The sequence below is a fragment of the Papaver somniferum genome, unplaced genomic scaffold, assembly GCF_003573695.1.
Source record: "Papaver somniferum cultivar HN1 unplaced genomic scaffold, ASM357369v1 unplaced-scaffold_107, whole genome shotgun sequence".
Taxonomy (NCBI): domain Eukaryota; kingdom Viridiplantae; phylum Streptophyta; class Magnoliopsida; order Ranunculales; family Papaveraceae; genus Papaver; species Papaver somniferum.
The window spans coordinates 3,222,037-3,249,015 of NW_020619603.1; the positions used below are offsets into that span (position 1 = coordinate 3,222,037).

Sequence of the window (26,979 nt, forward strand, 5' to 3'; positions counted from 1 at the left end):
TTCCAAAGAAATGTTCTCTACCAATGTTCACGTCCCCGTTCACCAGAACAGGAGACGCAATTGAGCATCTTAGAACTTATCGTATGACGCTAACCCAATGGGACCATTATGACGTGGTACTGTGTAAATTTTTCCTCGCCAGTCTGAGGGATGAATCCCTAATGTGGTTCAATAACCTTCCCAAAGGCTCAGTTGAATCGTTCGAGCACCTATCCGAGATATTTTAAAAACGTACATTCACAATAGCAGGGTCCGACCAGAGGTCGACGCGCTGTTCCAAATGTCCCGAGGGCCAAACGAGTCACTCCGCTCCCCGGGGACACTATGAAGGAAGTTATGTGCTGAGATCAGAAAGGTCCCTGAGCACTATGCGATCTTGGGCTTTAAAAATAGTCTCTGAAAGACAGACCCTCTCTTTGTCCGCATGTATGAAACTATGCCAAAGAAATTGGGAAAACTAAGAGAAATCCAAGAGGATTATGTGTCCTTGGAGGAACTCAAAGACGGAACTTACGACAAGATGGCAAAAGGAACTAGTAGAGGAGAAAATGTGGTAGCACTACACCTTTTTAAGGTATTAGCAACCGACAATAGATGTTTCTAAATAGGGTCCCAACAGGCTTTGGCTGTTGCTAATGACGGTGTCGCAATTTTTAGCAATGGCATAAGTTGTGTTGCGAATATCGGTCAGCAACGGAAATTCGCAACGGGACATGCCGTTGCTACATTTTTATTAGAAACAACAGTCTGCTGTTGCTAATCTGTTGCTAATTATAGGAATACCCTTACCCGGAACCAAATGTTGTTGGTTTTGGTTCTAATTTATTGGTTCTAGTTCTGATTTAGCAACAGAGAACTGAGGTTGCTAATTTTTCGCAACCACAAGAAAAAAGGTCAAATCTATGTTTATTGATCTAGTCAACATTCATTAGCCCCACATTTTTCCCCCTACATTTACCCAGTTCCCCATATTCAACATCCACACAGATATACAAACTACGATGGCAATACAAAACTGATACAAATGTAGTTAAGAATCACCACTGATAATATTATCATAAAAGAAAGGATTCTTCAATTGAATATTGTATGTCAGTCACAACATACATATGTTGTGACTGACATACAATATTCGATCTATGGTTTGTGTCAACTGACAGGCATTGAAAAAGAGGGAAAGAAAGACTAAATCACCAGAAGTATCACCAGACTCCGCTTGCTAAACCAATCTCCTCAGCAAAGATTCAACTGATTCTAAAATATCACCAGAGTACTGCTTTTTGACTTAAGCCTAAAAACCTGCATAATTACCAACTTGATGTTTCAGTACTGATGTCACAAACAAAAGACTAAACCCTAGATTTTGTATAATCTGCAGAGACAAGTCAAAACCATGTAAAGAAAATATCAACAAAATCTGCTATAAGTGAACTAAATGGAGATGTATGTAGAAGCAAATCCAAACAAAATATTTAAGAGAACATCATGTGAGAGGGAAAAGAGAACTCTTTCATCCACTACTTTACTATAAGTGAACTAAAATTGAGCTGTATACTCGTGGGAGGCTTATAACAAACTTTAAAATTCCATTTCAGTTCACTTATCAAAATGTAGTAATAATAACTAGGAGCCTTGATAATGCAGTTAGTTCAGAGAGACAAGTGTGAGAATGAGAGAACAATAATACACTCCTAAAATCCAACCTCAATACCATATAATCGCACAAGAAAATAGTATCATGTTCAGAATTGTTTACCTAATCCAAAGGAACAGTTCACTAATCCCTTAAAAATGACCAAAATTTCAGCTGAGGGCAGTTGTGACACTGGTGAATTTGTCTGGAATTGTGAAGGAAAAATCTTTGAGGGGTAGACACCTCTGTTTCAAAACAAGTGACAAGGAAATCAGAACTTTTCGGTGGAAAGCCATACAATGTTAAAATTCCCATTAAAAAGTAGAGTAGATCAGAACATACCTTTTCAGAGAAGTCATATCAAGAGTTAGAGTCACTTTACATCCAGTCTTGAAATCAATAAATTGAAGTTGCAAATCAAGTTGGTCAACTGTCACATAAGCCAAAGTTAAATTGTGCACAAATATGCTGATATATGTAAATGTGAAAAAGGGAGACCTTCTGGGGATATGCAAGTTGGTCCTGCGATCAATCTGGTTATAAGGGTTTGAAGTTGTAGTTGAACTAGGGTTCTTCAGAGCTGCAGCTCGAAGAAGAAAGAGAATGAAAGAAAAATGTGGCTGAGAAAACTCTAAGGGATGATAGAAAAGGCGGATAAGGATGAAGGGGTAGAAAAAAGAAGAAGAGGACTTGACCAAACTTTGACTTGGGCGTAAAAACAAGTCAAAGTGTTCCCGACCACATGCGCGCTTCGCATGCACGAACAACTAGCAGTTGTTACTCGTAACAGAAATCTCGCGGTTGCGAAATTAGCAACAACAGCGTGCAGTTGCGAAATATTAGCAATGGAAATTAGCAACAGAAATTTCGCAACAGCACTAGTGTTGTTGCTACTCTGGGTTTCTAAAACCTTAAAATGGTGTAGTATAGAGCCACAGAACCCACATGTGCCATCCCAAGGAGCGGGGCGATCCAACAACGGATCAACCCAGTTCGACAAGCATCGGACTGGAGGATGGAAAGGGGAGACCAGGCCCAACAAAAAAAGGAAAAGTCCGTAGACCCAGTCTACACGAAGCTAAACACCCCCATATCCGAGATCCTCAAAAAGATTGATGGACAACATAAAATCACTTACCCATGGAACAGAGGTCGGCAAACAGAGCGAACTAAAAATAGAACTGACTTCTGCGAGTTCCATCAATTCCATAGTCACACGACAGACTCGTGCAGAGACCTGAAGAAAATGGTGCAAGAAATGATCAATGAGGGGAAGCTTCAAGAATACATCTCGCAACCAACAACTCTATCTACCACTAGGGCACCCATACATCGTATAGAGATCCTCCGCGAGGCACAATACTTAGGTTATAATACTATATCACACTCGGCGATTACCACACCTATACGAGAAGGAAACATTACTGGACCAATTCACAAACGAAACTTCCAGGGCGACGAAGTTTTCAATATTGCCAAAGAACCCCCAATTAACGGATGGATGGAATTACCTATTAGCTTTTCAGCCTCGAATGCCCCTGATGAAGGACGAAACCATAAAGATCCACTGGTGGTCACGATGGCCATTGCACTCCCTGAGCATGAAGGAGAGGAAGGAAAACCTAAAGTGCTATCATAGGTAATGCCCAAAATCTTAATTGATGGAGGCAGTTCAGTTGAGATTTTATTCTATGAGACATTCAAACAAATGGGTCTTAGGGACGAGTGTCTCATACCCTCCACTTATAACATATTTGGCTTCAACGGAGCGAGGTAATGTTAGAAATACGGGTGGGAAAAATCCTCACCATAACCACTTTATGTGTGGTAGATGTACTATCACCATACATAGCCATTGTCGGGCGATCTTGGGTCCATGGGATCAAAGGAGTAGCCTCAACTTTCCACCAAAGGTTAAGATTCCCTACGCCAGATGGAGTGGCAGAAATAATTGGGGACTCGGGAGAGGCGAAATACTGTTATAAAATGGACGTCCAGAACGACGAGAACAAAGTAAACTCCCCAAAATCACAGGCAAGGAGGGCCAGAGATACCAATAACCTGGTTGAGATACATGACTACATGGCCATCAGTAACACACCAGCACACTCGGCCGATGCCCCAGCCTCGTGCAACATCATAACCTCGGGACCGACCATACTTCCCTTATAGCAATCACAGGACCTCCCCCATAAGGGAGAGATCAAACCTCGTTCTCATACAGAGACCAAAGTCGTTCATCCTATGAAGACAAACACTATTGAGGCGAGCAATGAAGAAAATCACTCAGGACACAACCTGAACGAAGGATGTTACTATAAAACTAACATGCGACATCTAAGGAGCCAAGCCAAGTAAGCCCATGGCGCGTCATACCACAATCAACAATGTTTAGTGCAACTAAGACGTCAAGAAAATATCAGAACAAAAAAGCCAATGTCAGCACCCACAAACTTGTGAAAGACCCTTTCCATAACAGCTTATAAAAATTTGTTGTTGACTGGCTTACAGATGCCGCACCCATAGGTGCACTACTATCCCTGATGGATAGCTACTCGGGTTACAACCGTTGTACTAGCAAGGCCAGAACGCAAAACTATCATCGGCCTAGAATATACCTTGAAAAAACAAAGATGCCCACCCCAGAAGGACACGATATAGACAGCCGAGAGCATACCATTTCCCAAATCCCCGACGCTACATTGAACCCTTGGCCATTAACCAAAAAGGCATAAAACATTACAAATCCCAATCAGGCTACTGCAAGACAGTAGATCGCTAAACAAGCTTACTTTACAAAGTAGGATGGAAACAAAGCCCAAAAGTTGCTCAAAACTAATGGGGAAGCATAAACGCACCTATAGTATACTCCTTACTAAGAGTAAGCACATCCCATGAAGGTTGATGTCTTGAAAGTCCACATTTGGGACTAGGGCTTCGAGCCCCTACTTGTAAGAAGGTCATAAAACCTGCCTCAGAATGTACTAAGGGTTCACACCCTCTTTTGAAAATTAATAAAACTATTCCTTTTGTGTATTGCTTATTTACATTATGGTTCTACTCCTTAGATTAAAATATTTAATATCACATGTGTTTACTTTTCTTTTTTGCTTTATATGCGAATCTAGATTAATCACATCATACTTGCATTCCAAAAAAAAAAAAAAAATTCCATCAATAATTATGGCACGGTGCTGGCTACACCTCCCATTCTACAATGAATGATGCGGGTATATAACCTAAGCTACCTTACACGGATGACAGATCTAAGGTAATGTCGCACGATCATGATATCGGACGATGTCCTGCTATAACAGGAGATACTTTCCTTAAGACAAGATACAAATTGCTCAACCAAGGTGTCACCCTTCTAAACACGCTTCGGCAGTAAATTCAAGGGGAACGTGCAAACAAACACTAAACAACGCCTACAACGGCTAAACCAAAGTTGTTGCAACCAAAGTCCAACACCATAAGAGGTAGCATGTCCAATTAAGGAACTGATCACTCCTTGGAAATGTTATCCAAGGTTGGACCGACAAATGTGCACTTAAAACTATTTCAATGCCAAATAACAACAACCAATCATACGATTAGAAAGAAAAAGGTCACTAACTGTACCATTCAAGGAATAAGCAGTAAAATGTCAAAGTGCCTCCCACACTTGAGGACTTATCAGAGTCTAATTAACAAAATAGCTCCTCCTACAATTGAAGACTTTCCAAAAGATGCGAAAATGTTTCCATAAAGGAGCACATGACCCTACCAAACTATGTTCAACATAGGAGACCACAAGAACAAAGCTGGATAAATAAAGACGAAGATCAACTCAAGTATGTCCTCCATCAGAAGCCTCTTTCTCATCCTCGACGTCAGTCACATTCTGCGCAGGCTCGGTCTCGAAAACAGATGGAGGGACCACGATGTTCGCAGCAGTAGCTGCAGCGACTCGCTGACGCTCCCGGAGAACGACAGCCTTACAATCTTTGGTCATCAAAACTTTGTACTCCGCATGAAGGTTGCTCAGCTTCTTTTCTCCCTCCATATGAGAAGCCGCGAATTCCTCTTCATGTTGACTCACCAACTCGTTAATCTCCTCATCAAGGTTTCACTTAGCATCTCTTTCTTCCTCTAGCTGCTTCTCCAACTCCGCCTTTTGCTTGCAAGCCTCTGCCAGCACAAAACAAAAATGATCAGTTTAAGGAAATCATCAGAACAAACAGTCACACAAAATTGGTTAACAAATGACCTTCATTCTCAAATAAAACAGCGGCTAAGTTTTGTTCTAATCGAATCTTTTCGGTGTGTGGAGCACTAATTATGGACGCATCACCATGAGGGAAGGATAGCATATGCCTATCACGCTCCCTCTCAAGAGCAATATAATCACGCTTGAGCCTCCTCAGCGTCTCCCTATCATCCTCTCCCTGTGTTAATTGAGGCATATGATCGCACTGCCAGTAAATAAGCTCATCCTTATGTGCACGAAGTACCTTGATCTCGTACGCACGATCTACGACTACTTTGTGAGCCTTATCCAGTAACCCACGAAGCTCCAAAGTACGGTTCCGATGAACCTCTACATCTTCCCACAACAACGCATTCTCTTGCTCTAAGGAGTCAATCTTACACTGACAAGTAATCACATCGAGTCTAAGGCCACTGCGCTCTCTAGCATGTCTATGACCCGCATTATCTAACTCCTCCTCCAATCGTTTGACCATAGCTACCAATACAGGGACTAATTCAGAAATCTAATCCCTACCATGAAGACATTAAATTAAGAAAATTGAGCAGATGAATACCTTCCAATTCTTTATTATCCTGACGAAAATCTATGGCCTCATGCTTATCCATTTCAACAGCAGAGCGAAGAAGATGGATATCCTGTTCAGCGGCCTTGGCCTTCCTCCTAGATACACGAGTCTCGGATAGCATCCCAGTCCTCAAATTGTTTCTATAGCACATCCATAAAACAAACCAGTTAAGGATGGAGCAAGCCAAAATAAAAATAAGAAAAAGATAAAAGCCAACAACTGTTCCCCACATACCGATAGCACAAGTTGCTGCTGGGCGGACTTAGGAAAAGAAGTTAAGATACGATCTTGTTCGTCCTCTCTCAGCTGAGCATACTTATCCGAGCATAACATCTTCATCGCCTCGGACCCACCACTGAACCAAAGAGTCTCAAAGGAACCACCAGACGGATTCGCTGGGTCAGAAGGAAAACCACTAGCAAATTTACTTGGTACGCTCGGACTACCACCACCCGGAAACACAACAAGATTACTGCTCACATTTCCACTACCAACCCGAGCATTAGCATCGGAAGAAGCACCCTTATCAGAACCATCTCTCGCCTGGGGCAGAATTGCTCGATACCCAAGGGCGATATTAGGATCAACAGATTCGTCCAACAAAGCTTGATCGAGATCATCGAAGAATGACTCGGTAAGATCCAATACCTCGTTCTCCCCAAACAGAGCATCAATGTCCACTTTCATGGCATGCTCGGCCACAACGGCATGAGAATTCGATGGCCCAGAACCATCAGTTAGCTTCCTCCTCTTCCAAAAATACAACATCAACCACTACTAAGGCAAAAAATAGGGGCAAGGTATATATATATATATATACGTCAATATAACAAGACAGTATTTTTTACCTTAGCATCCCGAGCAGACTGAGACAAACGCCTACGAGGAACGATCCATTTAAGCTCCCAAGGCCTATAGGAAGGAAGATGGGCATGCATCTCAGGAATACAAGAAAGAACATTACCAATCTCATCAAAACCATAAATAAGGCCTCACAACTCGGATAGGATCAACAAGCCACTTGGGATCGTGAGTCTTATGAAGTGTACGTTGGGTGGCTACAGGGGGATCCAAATCGGTCATAAGCAAAGGACCTTGGATGCTCTTCCGAGTTCTAGAAATTTCAACTCCAAAACCATCATAAGTATCGGACTGATGACACCAATAACTCTTCACGAAGGAATCGGGGGTATAGTAACCCTTATGAGCAGGAACAAACTGATTCAACTCGTGCTCGGTAACCTTACCTTGGCTTCGGCGATTACATTCTCGGGCGATCTGGTAAAAGTTACCCTTAGGCTGAAATATGGCTCGCTGAGGTTCAAGCTTGCATAATATCTCGTACTGAAAAGGATTTAATGGACAGTACAAGGGAAGACGAAGATCGGCGTCAAGTTGACCCACCGCAACAATAATCTCGTTAGGACCAGACGGGTTCTTCTCCAAAATATCCTGGGAAAGAACACCAAACAGACCCTCAGGAGTGGCAAAGGAAATCTAAAATCGCTGGAGATGATGCCTAACCCTCACTGATTCCAGAAACGCTTCATCTGACGTACCATAGGAACGGTCGGAACTCGGATTTCTCATCGGGGCTTTCCCGGTACTGCTAAAAAGCAAAAAAGAGCAAGTTAGAACAACGTCAAACAGAAAAGACGAAAAAGAAAACCAAAATAAACATGCATCGGTAAGAAAAAAACGACAATAATGGAGGATAAACTCCACAGTCGAAGAAAGATGAAGAAACAGTCGTTCAAAATGACCAAGACGATTGCAAAACCCAAGAGAAAAAGTGGAGCAGTGGCAAGAATCACTGATATCCAGGAAATTAACATTTACAGAATCCAAAAATAACGGTGATAATCATCGGAGAAGACAAAAAGTAGAAGTAAAAATAATAGGACCATACTTTCTTGACATGCGACATGGAGAGTTCCTCCCAGACATTATAAACTTTTTTACAAGAGACAGGAAGTTAAGAAGAAACAGTAAGAGACAAAGAAGAGAAAGAATGAAAAAGTTCTGAACTCTGAAAAGAGATATTAAAGGCGATATTCTCTCCTCCCAAATGATCTTATAAGAAAAGAAAGGACCACCAACCGGCACCTCAACTCCAACGGGTAAAAGCGCACTAAAAGTGCAGACGTGGCGGAAACGGCGGACGTGGCGAAAAAGGTGGGACGGTTACATAGTTTTCTCCCCAACATTCCCTCGGAAAGTTGCAAAGAAAATGAGCAAAATGTGCGGGTAAAATACCCGACGGACACGTGTCAACATCTCAAGAGATGATTACATGATAATATGATGCGATGAGAGCATCGAATCATCCTCTAAAAAGGAGGGTATTTCTGAATCGAGGCAACTGCACAAGCGTCACATGAACGACGCGTGTAAGGAAAGGTCTAATCTGCTCAGACGGTCAAGTCTAAAAAGAAGGACCGAATTTAATGAAGGATAAGAACAAGACGTGGGGAGATCAGCATCGTGACGGAAGCCTCGGACGATCTACACTACGACCCAGAGGTGATAGAGCATGAGGTTCTCCATATAAGAGCAGTACGAGGCGAGGAAGAGCGAGACCACTCGGAGGGAGAACCAGACGATCCATCGTGAGGGATAGTGTAGAGCCCGTCTGAGGCAGCCAGGATGATGGAGGACAGCTCACCAAGCTCGGACAATCAGGCCACCACGAGTTTATTTTTGCTATAAATACCGATCCATATAGAAGGAGAGGGACAACTTATGTAATCTAAGATGGTCTTTCTACAGAGAATTCCTGAGAGAGATCTAGATAGAGAGAAAGTGAGAAATCTAGAAGAGATTTGTAACTCTTTCAAGGGTAAGACCTTATAATCAATAAGAAAACATCCTCTTTCCCGTGGACGTAGGTCTTCATGGCCGAACCACGTTATATGATGTGTCAATCTTTACATTTCATTCTCTTTACATCTTATTCATAGTTGAATCTTGTATGTTTTAGTAGTTTTTAGTCTTTCATTCCACTTGGATGTAGTCATTAGAAAAGATGCAACTACAGTAATCAACATTGTCATATGGGGTCCAAATTACAACTTATTTTGTTATTAGCATTTGGGTTTTTTACATTGTCTTGTATTGTTTATTCTTGATCTTAATAAGTTTCTCTTCCTATCAAAAAAAAAATAACTCCACAATTCATGTCAATGGCTTCCCTTGCAAGCCGGAGTCTCAAGTTACATCAAATGATTTTTTTCTTTAGTGGCTTGATGTCTGGAGAAAGCACGACGAATCCCAAAGAGTTTGTAGGAATTTGGCATAGAGAGAGAGGGTAGAGAGGATACACAGAATAAATTAGAGACTACATCTCTGTAAAATTTGTGCAATTTCATTAATAGCAAAGACATGCCTTTATAAGTTTACCATTTTCCAAAGAGTAATGCTAGACTTGCAATCAAAATTCCCTAAAAATCCCTAGAGGAGGTTTAAGGGTAGTCCAGCAACCTATATGGCGTTGAGATATGTGTGGGAAAAATGTGAGACTCAATCACTAAGTATGGGAATGTATTCTCGGTAAAACTAGCATTCCTGGATAAATGACGAGGAAAGTATGTTGCATCTAATGAAAATGTACTTCACCAAATGTGGAATCAAGGTATTATAATACTCGTGTTGGAGAGGCAGTTCGCTAAAAGCTAAAAAAAGATTGGTATTTTTAGATGTGAAGGGCAATGGGAAAAAGAGTAAACTTAGTTATGCCCACATTATACTTGCATTTGGTGTGGGGCGCACATTATACCCGTGCTTGGTGATTAGGCGAACATTATATCTTCACCTGATGATATAGATTTATAGTGTATTTAGTTAGGCGAATTTTATATTTTCGCTCTATTGTCAAGCAGATACTTCATTATGCGCAGGTTGCTAGATGTTGATTGTACATGCGCCTACTCTCAAACGCCGATTGTACCTCCGCTCGAGAAAATTTGGTTTTCCTCCATGCCGCTGAGATTAGTTTTTTGACCAAATTTGGATTTGTTCCATGCGTTTGCTCCATGATTATGGGCGCTCTCAGAAGACTTAATAGAAAACCATCAAGATTTAAGATATCTTCGCTTTTGCTCTTTATCTCTTATAGCTATCAGTGTTTCCGAAATTGTTACCGTTGGCTTCCGTTTTTTCTTAATCTGATGATGTCATCTTGGTTTTATACTAAGCAAATGGTTGATTTGTATTAATTGATTTTGGTGAATTTAAGATTTGAATCACAGTAATATCCCCACTGTCAAACTGGTCATGGTGACTATTAACATCTACATCCCGTTTAAAATTTCTGATCCGATAATTACTTTCTGATTACGGTAGTTGGGATTTAGTATTTTAGGTTTTTAATTTTGTTAATCAGTTAGCATACTATTTTCAAGTTGTAATGGTGTTCGTATCGGCCGGTAGTGTTGGTGAAGTTGTTCGATGACATACAGAAATGAAGACACGTACAGTTTTTGGTTTTTAGTTTCAAGTCTTTGTAATTTTACACTATCTAAACAGAGAACCCCTATCGATCAAACGATTAAACTTACAATTCAAATCAAACGATCCAATGGATCTCATGAGTAGCGCAAATAGAATTATTTCTGGATCGAGCTATATATAAAACCTATTCTAATTAAAATTCAAAATCGGGTGGGCCACTTGTACATTCTCCCTCTCTCATTGTATGCATGAGTTTTATCATTCTATTGTGATTACACATAGCTATTTCCAATGATTTTCATCTTGCAATGATTTTAGATTTATTTATTTAAATTCTACGTTTTTGGAATATGATTTTGTAGTATTTAATGTTTTTGATTTTATATATTGCAATTACTTATGAGATGTATGCCTTTACGTTTGTGGATGGTGCTACTATCTCATAAATAACTCAAAAGTTAAGTATATTATGTCTTTATACAAATATTGATAAAAGATAGAAACTTTTGAAAAATTCCGTAGTATTGATCTTTCCCTGATCCACTTTTATGTGAAAGTACTGTATGACTCCGTAAGTTTCCTTATGTTGAGCGTTTCCGATTAAATTAATCTATAAAGTCTTCTTGTGGTTAATTTATTCGAGTTTAGTGGATACAAATCCATGTGATTTGTTAATGTCCAAAGAAATCCTTATTTTCTTATAAAAGTAAGGTCGCTCATGTTGTTCTCTTGAGAATAACATCAAATGGGGGAGAGTTCTTAAATGATCTTGAGCTTAATTGCCATATCTTTGTGGGAAGTGCGGTTGTGGAATATTGTAAGAGTTATCTTGTATCTTTATAAATTCCTTGATGAATACACTAAGTTTTGACTATGTGAAATCATCGAAACAAAGTTGATATGTTCTCTTTTAGTCATGAATTATCTCTTTTGGAATTTCATTATGATCCTCTCTTTTTCGTACCTTTGCCAATTTATATTGACAAAAAGGGGGAGAATTATTTTGTAGTTCACGCTACATACATACGGTTTACATATCATTTTGTAAGGGGAGTGGTTCTCATTGTGAGATGGAAGTATTGACTAAGGGGGAGTGGTACATATCACCATAGTATTATTTCAAAGTGTGATGAAATTGGACTTTGATTCGATATAATAATACTATGACACTGTATAACAATGATTGAGGACATCTATTTTCTTATTGTTTTGGCTACGGATCTTTAACAACAGTGATGCTGAGTTGAACACGTTCAGAATCGCCGGAGTACTTGGAGTAGCGAAGAATTCAAGGAAAGTTGAAGAGCGAAGGAAATCAATCATGATGGATGAGAATCTACAAAGTTTATTTATTTTGTAATCTATATGTATTGATAGTTTTGTCATTAAAATTGACAAAGGGGGAGATTGTTACAGCATTGCTCGGTCGAATTCGCAAGCGTTGATATCTCAAGCTTGTTTGTCAAGTTTAGTTGATCAAATCTATATACTTGATTTTTAGTCTATTTATAGCTATGTCACGGATTAGGATCCAATGTGTAGTTGAGCATTAGACTTCACGGCGTTCCCAAATTGAAGACGAAGATTACTGAGAAGCTTGGAGGAATTTCATCAACTAAAGGTATGTGGAGACTAAAACTTATCTATTACTCATAAGTCTATTCTATTCTATTCTATCTTCTAATGAGACTAAGTCGTCGTACAGCTATATAGACTTTTACATTATACACATTTGATATTTCGAGTCGACTTTATCTCTCTTATCTATTTCTCGAAATATGTGTTGGAAACTTTTTTCTTTAGCTATGTTCATCATATTCTTGACAAGTTTAGTTGGAAAAAATTATTTGTTCGAAACTAAATATTAAATCAAAATATGATCATGTGAAAATTACCTTGAACATACATCTTATATGATTTGTGTGAGACAGTCATTTGATGTTAGCTTGGGAAGTTTCGTATTGATATTTCGATCACTTTACAATTACTTGAAGCTAATGCTATGCGTGAGATTACCTAAGGATGTTTCGATAATTGAAATGAGAGTTTAGAAAAATTACCCATGTCTTGGATACAACACGGTATGCATACCTAGTACTTGAACTGTATTGTGATGATTCGGGTCCGGAACTCTTATTTACGTACCTGGTACGCGAACGTATTTGGCTGAGAAAATCCAGAACTCTTTTTTGTGTACCTAGTATGGGAACGGGTTTACCTGAGTAGGGTCCAAAACAGTTGTTTGCGGACCAGGTTTGCGAACGGCTTGACTAGGTCTAGGTCCGGAGCTGTTGTTCGCATACCTAGTTTGCGAACACAGTGGTTAAGTTAAAAAATCGGTTATGTATGATTTTCATACTCATGGACTAAAAAATTTATGATTTAAGGAATGAAAATTAACTTTGCAAACCGTGGCTTGATTAATGTTCATGAATTGATTCTTGTATAAGTTCTTTGTACGATTACGAATCAATCCGATTTTGTTTCAATTTGTTCATATATATTTGTGTGAGATAGTGAACAATTGAAAAACTCTATTTGAAACACAATTAGATTCATTTGATTATCTTTCATGACTGATTGATCATCATATTTGATCTAGAGATGAATATGGTTAAGTTAAAAGTGTTCATATGGCTATCTTCGACTAACTGTTATTGAGTCAACTCAATATACACGTTTAGGTACGATTACCCATATCTCAAGATAAGTATATTCCATTTGTGTGTAACAAGCTTAGAACATCTAACGGTGGAGATTAATTGCTTCAAATCTAAGCAGACTTACCTTGAATCTTAAATCAGGAGTTCATCTAACAGTGAATATTGAATGCATTTTTGCTAAGCTATCTTAGATTTGATCGTAAGCAACCCTGATTTGAAAGACTATATAAGGGAGAACTCTAGTAACTGGAAAATATAATCCCGGAACTTTCCTGTGTCCTAATTATAAACTAGAGTCGATTCTCTTTTAACCTAGGTTTTTCCAAAACTATTATTAGGTTAACGACTTGAAGACTTCATTTGGGATTTATGAAGCCAGATCCAACTATTTTTTTGTAGTTGTGTATTCTGATCCTACTTGTTCTATCGTATTGAGTTTTATCTTCTCTAAGGTTTACTCGAGATTAATCTCGGATAGGTAAGATATAAAAATTAATCACAATCGTTCTTCATCTCTGACTCTTGTGATTCTGCAATAACTTTCTGTTAATCAGTTAGGTTATTGTGAGTTGACTAATATTTCTAGGATGGTCTTCAGGAGTATGAGACCAAATTACTAGTTGGTTCCTGCTCACCTTGATTTTTGTATCAAAAGAAGGAACAAACTGAATAAAGAATATACATATCTGTGGGAGACATATTTTTTTATAAGTCTTCGACTTTGGATTGTATCAACTCTTAGTTGCAGGTGAGATCATATATGGAAACACGACTGTACCTTAATAAGTGTGAGACTTGGTTAGGGCTCAACTACATTCCAGTCTGAATTTAACTTGTAGTAGTCTAGTGTCTATAGCGGCTTAATACAGTATGGTGTTCAAAGCTGGGGTAGGGTCTCGGGGTTTTTCTGCATTGCGGTTTCCTCGTTAACAAAATTTCTGGTGTTTGTGTTATTTCTTTTCTGCATTATATTTGTTTATATAATTGAAATATCACAGGTTGTGTGTAGTTCAATAAGTTGATAAATCTGTCTTTGTTTGTTGAATATAACTTGATTGTCACTTGGAGATTGATATTCGGTACCGTCCAAGTTGTTTCTCATATCAATCAGGCTCATGGATTTCTATCTGTTCGATTTGATGATTATATTGAGAAACAAAGATAAATATCTTTGATATATTTCTTGACCGAGTCTCACTTTTAAGTTGGTGCTCTCAGAATTATATTGGAGTTTAGTCGATAAAGATTGCAGAACGAATTATTGGGTATGGTTATTATACCCCCGCTTTTTCATTTGGGTGCTTTTATTATTGGATGTAAATAAAAAGTCAAAAAAATGGATTTAGGATACATAAAAACTTATATAGGTAATACATAGGATTATTGGGATGTGAATTTACGTGGATGAGAAATAGGAAAAATAGGAATGGAAAATAGGAAAAACCTTTTGTTATTAGCATTTGGGTTTTTTTTTTTTTTACGTTATCTTGTATTGTATATTCTTTAATCTTAATGAATTTCTCTTCCTATCAAAAAAAAAAAAAAAAAGAAAAAAAAGAAAAAAAGAACTTCACGATTCATGTCCATGGCTTCCCTTGCAAGCCGGAGTCTCAAGTTGCATCATATGATTTTTTCTTTAGTGTCTTGATGACTGGAGCAAGCACCACGAACCCTGAAAGGTTTGTAGGAATTTGGTATCGAGAGAGAGTAGAGAGGATGCACAGATGAAATTAGAAACTACACCTCTGTAAAATTGGTGCAATTTTCCAAAGAGTAATGCTAGACTTACAATCAAAATTCCCCCCCCAAAAAAAATCCCCAATGGAGATCTAAGGGCAGTCGAGCAACCTATATGGCATTGAGATATGTGTGGGCAAATTGGGACTTAATCACTATGTATGGGAATTTATTCTCGGTAAGCCTAGCATTCCTGGATAAATGACGAGGGAGGGAAGTATGTTGCAACTAGTGAAAAACTACTTTACCAAATGTGGCATCCAGGAACATAGGTATTATAATATTCGTGTTGGAGAGGCAGTTGGCCAACTCTAATGTTTTATTCACCTGCCTCGCTGTCTATTTATTCTCATTTCCATTTCCATTTCCATTTCCATGTCCTTTTTTTTTTGTAATTCTAATTTCCAAGTCCTATTAGTGGTCTAGAGCGTCCACAATCATGAGATGGAGCAAAGAGCAAAAACCAAACGAAAAGTTTAAAAAATATGATATCTTTAGATGTGAAGCGCAATGGGAAAAAGAATAAATCTAGTCGGGCGCACATTATACTTGCATTTGGTGCGGGTGCACATTATACTTGTGCTTGGTGATCAGGCGAACATTACATATACATGCACCCGATGGTTATAGTGTATTTAGTTAGGCGAACTTTATATCTTCGCTCCACTATCAAGCAGATACTTCACTCTGCGCCTGTTGCAAGATGTTGATTCTACATACGCCTACTCTGAAACGCCGATTGTACCTTCGCTTGAGCAAATTTGGTTATCCTCCATACCGTTGTGGTTAGTTTTTTGACCAAATTTGGGTTTGTTCCATGCTTTTGCTCCATGATTGTGGATGCTTGTAGAAGAGGTAATAGAAAACCATCAAGAATTTAAGATATTTTTTCTTTTGTTGTTTATCTCTTACAGCCATAGTGTTTTTGAATATGTTATTGTTGGCTTTCGTTTTTTGTTAATCCGATGATGTCCTCTAGGTTTTCTACTAAGCAAATTCTTTTTTTTTTTTTTTGCTTTTTGAAGCATGCATATATTGGAATGTGATTCCTCTAGAATCACTTAATAGAATATGGGGAATTTTAAAAATATGCCACACTTCCAATTTCCTGTTTAAGAAAGTGCCATTGTTTTTTTTAGAATTTATAAAGTTCCACAACCGTTAGATATTCCGTCAAGGCCCACCAAACTGGTCTATAATCATTGAACAAGTCAAGCAAATGTCCATCTTCACCCATTTACCCTTCATATTCGGTTTCTTGTTTTTTCTTCATTCACTTCACTCACAGTGGTAGCCATGAATCCATGATCTCATCTCCATCAAAACCACCATAATCACCACCTCTTTTTCCTTCTTCTTCTTCTAATATTCTTCTTCTCCATACAGAGATAAAGTTATGCTTTTTATTTTAGAGTTAGGTTTAGGGGATCAATAAGTGAAGAACTTAGGGGAGAAATTGAGAAGATGAAGCCGTTCTAAGGAGAAAACGAGAGTTTATGAAGAATTACTCAATGGGTTTGCTTCTAAGTTAGGTTAGGGATTTTTGTTGGTGGCTGAGAGAAGATCGAGAAGAAATCTAGGGTGGATTCAGTTTCGAACAAGGAAGTTGGGGATTCTGAAATTAGGGTTTGTGTGATATGATTGAGTTAGGGTTTGGACTGGTTTGAGGTATAGGTGACGCAGAAGCTACTGAAGAGGTGGAAATCTGTTAAAATTAATTGAAAAAAGGAAAAATACAGATGAATGGGGCTCATGTTAATGGCAAGGTGCAGATATCTAGTCCAGTGGTTGAATCGAATGGAAAATTTCAAGAATTTTGGTTCAATTCTTCGGTAATAATACCATTTGGTTCATCTATATTCTTATTGTGAGCTTTTTACTGCTATCTTATTTTGATTTTGTTTGAAATTGATTTACAAATTGAACTATTGGTGAGTCTAAGATGGAATTGGAGGTACAGGAACTCCTGAAGTTAGCTTGTGTTGTTGTTGTGCTTTGAACTAAAGTTGAGATGCAAGTCTGATGTTGGTGGTGTTGCAATTGAATGATGCTATTACAGGATGTATTAAACTGTTTAGATGAATGTCTAGGGAAGGTACAAACTACAGGCGCAGAGATTCTTAAAATGGTGCTGGTTATTGCAGTGTATATGATGCTGTTATGGGTTATAATTATACTTCAATGAGAATGAAACGCTGGTAGCTAGGGGACAGTTGCAGGTGGATGCTATTTTGAGCAGTGGGTGGTGCAGGATCAAATGATTTTAGCAAGAGAATAATGGAGCTTGAAGATGAGAAGATACAAGTATTGCAGCTGAAGTGCAGGCTATGGATTGAGGTGGTATTGAGTTGGGGGTTGTGTTCTGTTGTTGAAGTGACTCACGACTTAACTCGGTAATGACTCGCTATGATAACTTGATCTAACTCAGTATAGTGAGATGATTCCAGGGCATAGATGTCTTTTACTAAGCTGAATAACTGCCACCTATGCACTAACGGAAGTTAATTGTTTTTTGAAAAAAACGGGATGGAAAAGGTCAAATGTGTGGCATGAAATAAATTCTGAAAAAAATGATGACACTTTCTTGAACATGAAATTGGAAGTGTGGTACTTCATTAAAATCACCTAGAATATGTCTACTAAGCAAATGGTTGATTCGTATTAATTGATGTTGGTGAATTTAAAATTTGAATCATAGTAATATCCCCATTGTCAAACTGATCATGGTGACTATTAACATCTACATCCCGTTTAAAATTTTTGATTCGACAATTACTTTCTGATTATGGTAGTTGGGATTTAGTATTCGACAATTACTTTCTGACTATTAACATACTATTTTCAAGTTGTAATGGTGTTCGTATCGGCCGGTAGTGTTGGTGAAGTTGTTCGATGACACACAAAAATGAAGAGTACACGTCCTGTTTTTGGTTTCTAGGTCTTTGTAATTTTACACTATCTTCACAGAGATCGATCACACGACTAAACTTACACTGCAAGTCAGACGATCCAACGGATCTCATGAGTAGTGCACATGGAATTATTTTCTGGATCGAGCTATATATAAAACCAAGCCTATTTTAAGTAAAATTCAAAATCGGGTGGGTCTACTTGCACATTCTCCCTCTGTCATCGCATGCATGGATTTTATCATACCCAAGTCAGGTGATGCGTGGAACCACGAATTTCTAACGATAGGTGAGAGTACCTGATCTGAGGTCCATCACAAGTTTGGGTTGCTTATACGTATCAATCTATTCTTTGCATTTTCTTAACATATATAGAAAACCCAGCAGGGATGGCTAATCATCTATAAATAGCAAAATTACATGGCTGTACGTTTTCTCATCATCCTGTAAAATCAACCAACCAACATCTCAACTAAAGGAATAATGGTTATAGAAAATGGAGACCTAAATGAATGAACACGTTACAGGTGCTCATTGTGGACACTAGCACTAACGGGGCGGAGGTTAAACCTATATAAGCAGCAAAATGTTTATAGTAAACTCATACACATTTCGATCCACCCGACCTGCTAATAAATACAACAAATCTCAAAGAAACAGAGCGATGGCAGCTAAGTTTAGTATTGAAACTACATCCTCATTCTTCCTACTTCTGTGTTTAACTGTGATCCTGTTTTTTACTTTGTCATGCTTTTCTGCTGATCCAGACCCGCTTCAAGACATTTGTGTTGCTGACTTGAACTCCACAATTCGTGTCAATGGGTTCCCTTGCAAGCCAGAGTCTCAAGTCACATCAGAGGATTTCTTCTATAGTGGCTTGATGACTGGAGCAAGCACAGCGAATCCTGAAGGGTTTGGACTTAAACTTGGTGATGTTACCGCCTTCCCTGGATTAAACACTCAGGGACTTACCGTAAACCGAATCGACCTCGCACCTGGTGGAATTATTCCATTTCACGTACATCCGCGAGCAAGCGAAGCCAACTTTCTCCTAAAAGGGAAACTCTTTTTTGGGTTCATAACTACTGCTAATGTTTTGTACGCAAAGTATATGGAACCTGGAGAGTTGAATATTATTCCTAGAGGGCTTGTGCACTTTGCAGCGAACGTCGGACCGGGGAAGGCTATTGTGATAGCTATTCTAAATAGTCAAAATCCCGGAATTGCAAGAATTCCTAATAACCTCTTTAATTCTACCCCAACAATTCCTGATTATATTTTGGCTAGGAACTTCCGAGTTGATGAGAAGGTCATCGCTATCATAAAGTCGAACTTTGGTCCCAATAGTTCTTTGTCTACTGGAACTTGGAAAGATATATAGGTCCTCTAGTGGGTGCATGTCGAGTACTCATTTTAAATAGACCGTCGAGTCGAGTGTTCGAGTAAGTTTCAGAGAGTGATCGGTATACTAAAGCCAAGTAGGTCTAAAATCCTTGTAACAACGAATGGTGGGCTATAACCACCTTTTATACGTACTGGAATCCTTCCTGTCTATGGGCAGGACTATGTAACTTTCTTATTTGGTTTGTAATAAAGGGACTCATATGTATCTTCCCCTTCCATAATTTATGAACTACACTTTCTTAAGATATGGGCGGAGATTACGCGTTGGCAAACATAATTTAGACATGACATCTTTCATTCATATGCTTGTTTTTTTGAGACCTTGCCAATAATTCTTTCTTCAACTTGAAAGGACTTCGGTTCACGGGCAACAAACATCGATTCAATCCTAATTTCCAACAGATGTCGCAATATCGGCCATAGGAAGTAGCTAGTAATGGTCAAAAGAAAATTCTTCCAAACACCTACATGAGTTGATTAAAGAAAGGAAAGTTAATTAATTTCCTCCCAGAAAAAACAAAAGCACTCTGAAATGAAACCAGTTAAAAAGAGTCAATTGACATTATCCTGACTTACAATTCCCTGGACAGGACTGAGGACATATGATAATGCAATTGATTCAGGTTTTTGGGTCTCTACCACCACAGTCCTATACAACACCTCTTCTCAACCCGAGACCAATTTATGTAAACGAAAAATTTAAGTAAAATAAAAAAAGCAAAACAAAAATCAAGGTAGAAATTCTAATTCTAGTGATTCACTTAGAGAGATGCCATAAAAATTTGAATTCTCGTGATTTTTTTCTTAAAGAAAAGCCAAAGCTTCATCATATGCATGCATTTTATCATTTTCCAAATTTAAGCAGTAGCACCGGAGCTTAGTCTACAAGTTGGAGATGCGTCAAACCATTTTCCTAATTTAAACAGTGGTCCAACATGACTGATCACTCCTTCTCTCTATGCTCTCTTGGCTAATTTTGCACATCCAAAGATTTGACCCATGGGGGCCACCTATGCATCCTTGTAAAACGCAACTCTTTTGGAGTATTCACCCGCTCAAAAATGCCAATGTACTTGCAAATTATGATAGAGAGTAGAGTGACTCAAAGACATGGTATAAAAAGAAAAACCTTTTCTTCGCACGCCAATGCACCACAGGTATACAGTCATGTATGCATCTGATCAATTTCCAAGTTAGGTGATGCGTTGAATCATGAGTATCTACCGATAGTTGAGAGTACCTAATCAATACACCAAATCTCAAAGAAAAAAAGCCATGGCTGCTAAGTTTGGTATTAAAACTACATCATCATTGTTCCTAGTTCTGTGTTTAACTGTGATCCTGTTTTTTACTTTGCCATGCTTTGCTGCTGATCCCGACCCGCTCCAAGATATTTGTGTTGCTGACTTGAACTCCACAATTAAAATTAATGGGTACCCTTGCAATCCGGAGTCTCAAGTTACATCAGATGATTTCTTCTTTAGTGGCTTGGTAAATGAATCGAACACAGATAATCCCGAAGGGTTTGGACGGAGACCTGGTGATGTTAAATACTTCCCTGGGTTAAACACCCAGGGATTTACGGTAAACCGAATCAACCTCGCACCTTATTAGATATGTATATACTCTACACAACAGCTGTGTATATAGTCTGCATTGTCGGCAGTCTGTGTATAGTCCAAGTCTTCAGGAATTTGGTTATACTTCCGAGTCCTATGCGATTTTAGTTATTGTAACAAGTCATGTAAACTCGTTCTATCTGTTAGATCTTTCATTCTTTGTATCTAGTATAAATATTTAATGTAGAACAAGCTGTAAGTTAAGAGAAATTAATAAATCAAATCTTTAGATTCTTTGATGGTATCATCTTGATCCATCCTAGGACCTATCTCATCTTCCGCTACATTTTTCTCTGTATCCTTTCATCATGGTTGAATCTACTTCTCAAACACCACCAGAGAGTCCTCAAGATCAGACTTCTCAACATCAACCTTCGTCTGCAACTCCAATCATTCCTGCCTCAGGAAGCTCCAGAATTTCAGATCCATATGTCATCCATCCCAGTGATAACCCTGCCACTGTTTTGTTTTCTCCATTGTTACAGGGTGACAATTATGGATCCTGGGTTCGTGGAATCACCAAGGCCCTCAACGCAAAAGGGAAACTTGGATTTGTAGATGGTACTCTCCCTCCTCCTACTGATGCTCTTACCTATCAGTGTTGAAAGCGCTGCGATGATCTGGTGGGCAGTTGGCTTCTCAACTCATGCCAACCTGATATCCGGGCAAGCTGCCTGTATGCTCCTTCTTCTCATGCAATATGGAAGGATCTGCAAGTGAGGTTTTGTATCTCTAATGCACCTATTTTATTTCGTCTGAAATCTGCCATAGCTGCTATACGGCAAGAGTCGATGTCTGTTTCCTTATATTACACAAAGATCAAAACACTATGGGATCAATATGACTCCCTTGTTGCTGTTACTGAAGTGTGTATTTGTGGTGCTGGGAAACACCTGCTTGAACGCCTAGAGCGTGACAGAGCCATGGAGTTTCTTCAGGGCTTGCATGATCGTTTCTCTAATCTCAGAAGTCAGATCCTGTTGATGGACCCTTTTCCCACTGCTCAGCGCATCTTCAACATGGTGCAGCAAGAAGAGGAACAACAACACATCACTTCTAGTCCTCTTCCCAACATCGAGTCTGCTGCTTTGAACACCAACCGTTATGCTGCATCCTCATCTGGTTCTCGTCCTGCTACCAGCCATAACAAAAGGCCTCGACCTCATTGTGATTATTGTAACCGTCATGGCCATGTTCGAGATAAATGCTATCGTTTACACGGTTTTCCTAACTCTTCTTTGTCACAGCCAGTTGCTGCCAATACCACTGCTACCCATTTGGAATCCCAACTTACTCATTCACCTGCTGCTCCAATCTTCTCAGCAGATCAGTATTCTCGACTGTTGGCTCTTATCACTCCTCCGTCTGAGGACACTCAAATGGAATCCAGGGTGAACTTCGTTGGTAAGTTATTTCACACTTCTTCTCTTGAACCCTGGTTTGTTGATAGTGGTGCTACACATCACGTTTGCAACTCCTTGTCTTACTTCACTTCTTATTCTCCTGTCACATCTTTGATTCAAATGCAACTTCCTGATGGAACTCTATCTACTGTCAAGCACATTGGTGAAGTTGTCTTCTCACCAACTTTAACATTACATAATGTTCATTATATTCCAAATTTCAAATTTAATCTCTTGTCTGTGAGTCAATTAACTCGCTCCTTGGATTGTGTAGTTTTTCTTACACATAATTCTTTTACGTTTCAGGACCGGCTCACGACCAAAGTGATTGGTCAGGGTGAACTTGCCTCTGGTCTTTATCAATTACGGGCTTCTGCATCACACTTTCCAGCCTCTAGAGCTTTTTTCAATCATAAGACGTCCTTGGATACATGGCATTGCCGGCTTGGACACCCTAGTTTAGCTCGTTTTCGTTTTCTTTGCAATTCATATGACTATATTACGTCAAATTTTTCTAGCTTTTGATGTATGCCCTAGGGCTAAACAAACTCGTCTGCCTTTTAATAAGAATCGTATTTCTTCTCATCGTTGTTTTGAACTGCTTCATTGTGATATATGGGGACCCTTTTCTACTCCTTCTCTGACTGGTGCTAAATGTTTTCTCACCATTGTAGATGATTTCTCCAAATGTACTTGGGTGTATCTCATGCATACTAAGAGTGAAACATGCAAATTTCTCAAATTTTTTGCTTCTCATGTTATAACTCAGTATTCTACCAAACTCCATACTCTCTCTACAGGTTCTTCTCTACCTATATTACCTGTCTTACAACGTATTCAATCAGATAATGGTACTGAATTTCTATCACGTGAATTTCAGGCTTGGATACATGCAAATGGTATTCACCATCAGCGTAGTTGTACTTATACTCCCCAAAAAAATGGGGTGGTTGAAAGGAAACATCGTCATCTATTGATTGTTGCTCGGGCTCTTCGTTTTCAAGCCAATTTGCCCATTACTTACTGGGGTGAATGCATTCTAACTGCAACAAATCTCATCAATAAAATGCCAACTCCAATACTATCTAAACGTTCTCCTCATGAGGTCTTATTGGGTACGAAACCTAACTATCGTCATTTACGTACTTTTGGTTGCTTATGTTATGCTCGCAACACTAAGATCACACATAAATTTGATTCACGTGTTATGCCAGGCGTATTTCTTGGTTATCCATATAACCATAAAAGTTATATCATTCTTGATCTATCCACAAAATCCACCTTTGTGTCTCGTGATGTTATTTTCCATGAGAATATTTTTCCTTTTAAGGATGCACAGATTTCCACTGCTGACATTTTTCAACCTGTTCTTCAGGATGATTTTGTACATGACGATTCAACTTATTCTTTGGAATTACAATCGTCTTATCCCCCTACTGATTCTCTGCTGCAGTCCACTGCTGTCTCCTCGTCCAATCCACATTCTCCGACATCTTCTCTGTCACATATGGATACTGTCGTTGATCCATCAACAGTTTCTTCACCTACTGCTGTTGAGCCTGAACCTATTTTACGTCGTTCTACGCGTGAATCCCGTAGTCCTTCACATCTCAAAGATTATATCTGCTATGTGAAGCAATGTAAGTCCACTACTCCATATCCTCTTACAAGTTGTATTTCGTTTACTCAATTTACTCCCCAACATCGGGATTTCATTTTATCGGTTCTCACTAATGATGAACCACGAACTTTTTCTGAAGCAATTCAAATCCCAGAATGGCGCACTGCCATATTTAAGGAACATATGGCTTTGGAGGATAATGACACTTTCACCATTACTGATCTGCCTCCTGGCAAAACTGTCATTGGATGCAAATGGGTTTTTAAAATCAAATATCGACCAGATGGTACAATTGAACGTCGTAAGGCCCGTCTTGTTGCTAAGGGTTATACGCAACAAGAAGGCATTGATTTCCATGACACTTTTGCTCCAATAACCAAGCTGGTTACTGTTCGTGTTCTTTTATCAATTGCTGCCATTCATAATTGGTCACTCCATCAGCTTGATGTTAACAGTGCTTTTTTACAGGGTGATCTTGAAGAAGATATTTACATGAAGATCCCTCCAGGTTTTCACAAGCAAGGGGATACTCGTGTTTACAAGCTCAATAAATCTTTATATGGTCTTAAACAAGCTTCTCGCCAATGGTTTTTTAAATTTTCTTCCGCTCTCCTTCATGCAGGTTTCACCCAATCTCATGCTGATTACTCTCTTTTTACTTTCCATTCTGGTGCAATCTCCATTTACGTTTTGGTTTATGTCGATGACATTGTTATTACTGGTAATAATGATTCTGCTATTCAGGACCTCAAGCACAAACTTGAATCTCAGTTTTCTCTCAAAACCCTTGTCGCCTGCAATATTTCTTGGGCATTGAGGTATCTCGTTCTCCCAAAGGCATTTTACTTTGTCAACGCAAATATATTCTTGACATTGTGACTGACTGCGGTCTTTTGGGAGCTAAGCCTTCACCTTCTCCAATGGAGCAACACCTTAAACTACTGCCATCCTCTGGTGATCCTTTATCTGATCCCAGTATTTGTCGACGTATCATTGGTCGTCTCTTGTATCTTCAGGTAACACGTCCTGATATCACGTTTTCTGTTAATTATTTAAGTCAATTCATGCAACAACCATGCTCTGGTCATTTGGCTGCTGCATATCGTATTGTTCGTTATCTTAAAGGTACCGTTAGTCATGGTATTTTTTTATCTGCTTCAAGCTCTTTGTCTCTCTCGGGTTACACTGATTCTGATTGGGCAGGCTGCCCTACAACTCGTCGATCAACGACAGGTTATTTTACGATGTTAGGGGATAGCCCTATTTCTTGGAAGTCCAAGAAGCAACCAACAGTATCTCTTTCTTCTGCTGAAGCAGAATATCGTGCTCTTGCACGACTTACTTCTGAATTGCAATGGTTGCATTATCTTTTCACTGACCTTCGTATCACTATTCCAAAACCTATTCCAATTTATTGCGATAATCAAGCTTCCATTCATATTTCTGCTAATCCTGTTTTTCACGAACGCACTAAATACATTGAAATAGATTGCTATTTCGTACGTGAGAAGCTCCTTTCTGGTCTAATTAAACCTACTTATCTACCGTTAGCTTTACAATTAGCCGATCTTTTCACAAAGCCGCTGGGAGTGGATCATTTTCTTCGTCTATCTAGCAAGTTGGGTCTTCGTGCAGATGGTCCTCAGCCTCCAACTTGAGGGGGGGTATTAGATATGTATATACTCTACACAACAGCTGTGTATATAGTCTGCATTGTCGGCAGTCTGTGTATAGTCCAAGTCTTCAGGAATTTGGTTATACTTCCGAGTCCTATGCGATTTTAGTTATTGTAACAAGTCCTGTAAACTCGTTCTATCTGTTAGATCTTTCATTCTTTGTATCTAGTATAAATATTTAATGTAGAACAAGCTGTAAGTTAAGAGAAATTAATAAATCAAATCTTTAGATTCTTTGACACCTGGTGGAATTATTCCACTTCACGTACACCCTCGAGCAAGTGAATCTAATTTTTTCATAAAAGGGTTAGTCATTTTTGGGTTCATAACTACTAATGATGTTTTGTACGCAAAGGTTATGAAACCCGGAGAGTTGTCTATTATTCCAAGAGGACTTGTGCACTTTGCAGTGAAGTGAACGTCGGAAAGGGGAAGGCTGATCTGTTAGCTGTTTTCAATAGTCAACTGCCCGGATTTGGAGATATTGCTCTCAACCTCTTTAATTCTACCCCAACAATTCCGGATTATATTCTGGCTAAGAACTTCCGAGTTGATGAGAATATCATCGACATCATAAAGTCTAAGTTTGGTCCCAATAGTTCTTTTGCTACTGGAACTTTGGAAGATATATAGGGCTCTTTAGTGTGTGCGCCTTTCGAGTCTTTTGTTTGTCGAATGTTCAAGTAAGTTTCATTCGAAAGGTAGATATAATGAAGCCATGTATGCTAGGTCTAATTATAAGTGAATCCTTCCTGTGTCTATCAGCAGGACTATATAATGTAACTTCCTTGCGTGGTTTGTAATTCATGCATTGTCCCCTTGCTTTATTATTGAACAACATTTCCTAATTATATCGGGCATACTTAGTCAACACATCTCCTCTTACCAGCCACTAATGTAAGATCAGAATTTCCTTCTTGTTACGTGTTCACTCCAGTCATTTACTTCAGTTACAAATTTGTGATGCGTCTTTTGGGGCCATGAGCACACGCAACCTGCAATCATATGCCCAAAGACAGAAACATTAGTTGCTCAAGTAATCAGCATT

At 38.9% G+C, this 26,979-nt stretch overlaps 1 protein-coding gene and 1 pseudogene across 1 annotated transcript; both read left to right on the forward strand.

Moving 5' to 3' along the window:
* The first annotated feature begins 18,872 nt into the window (after positions 1-18,872).
* On the forward strand, positions 18,873-19,589 carry LOC113327878 (germin-like protein subfamily T member 2). The gene has a single exon (XM_026575000.1). The coding sequence runs from the start codon at positions 18,873-18,875 to the stop codon at positions 19,587-19,589; it is 717 nt and encodes a 238-aa protein (XP_026430785.1).
* Positions 19,590-20,887: 1,298 nt separating this feature from the next.
* LOC113327879 lies at positions 20,888-26,564 on the forward strand (annotated as a pseudogene).
* Positions 26,565-26,979: the final 415 nt, after the last annotated feature.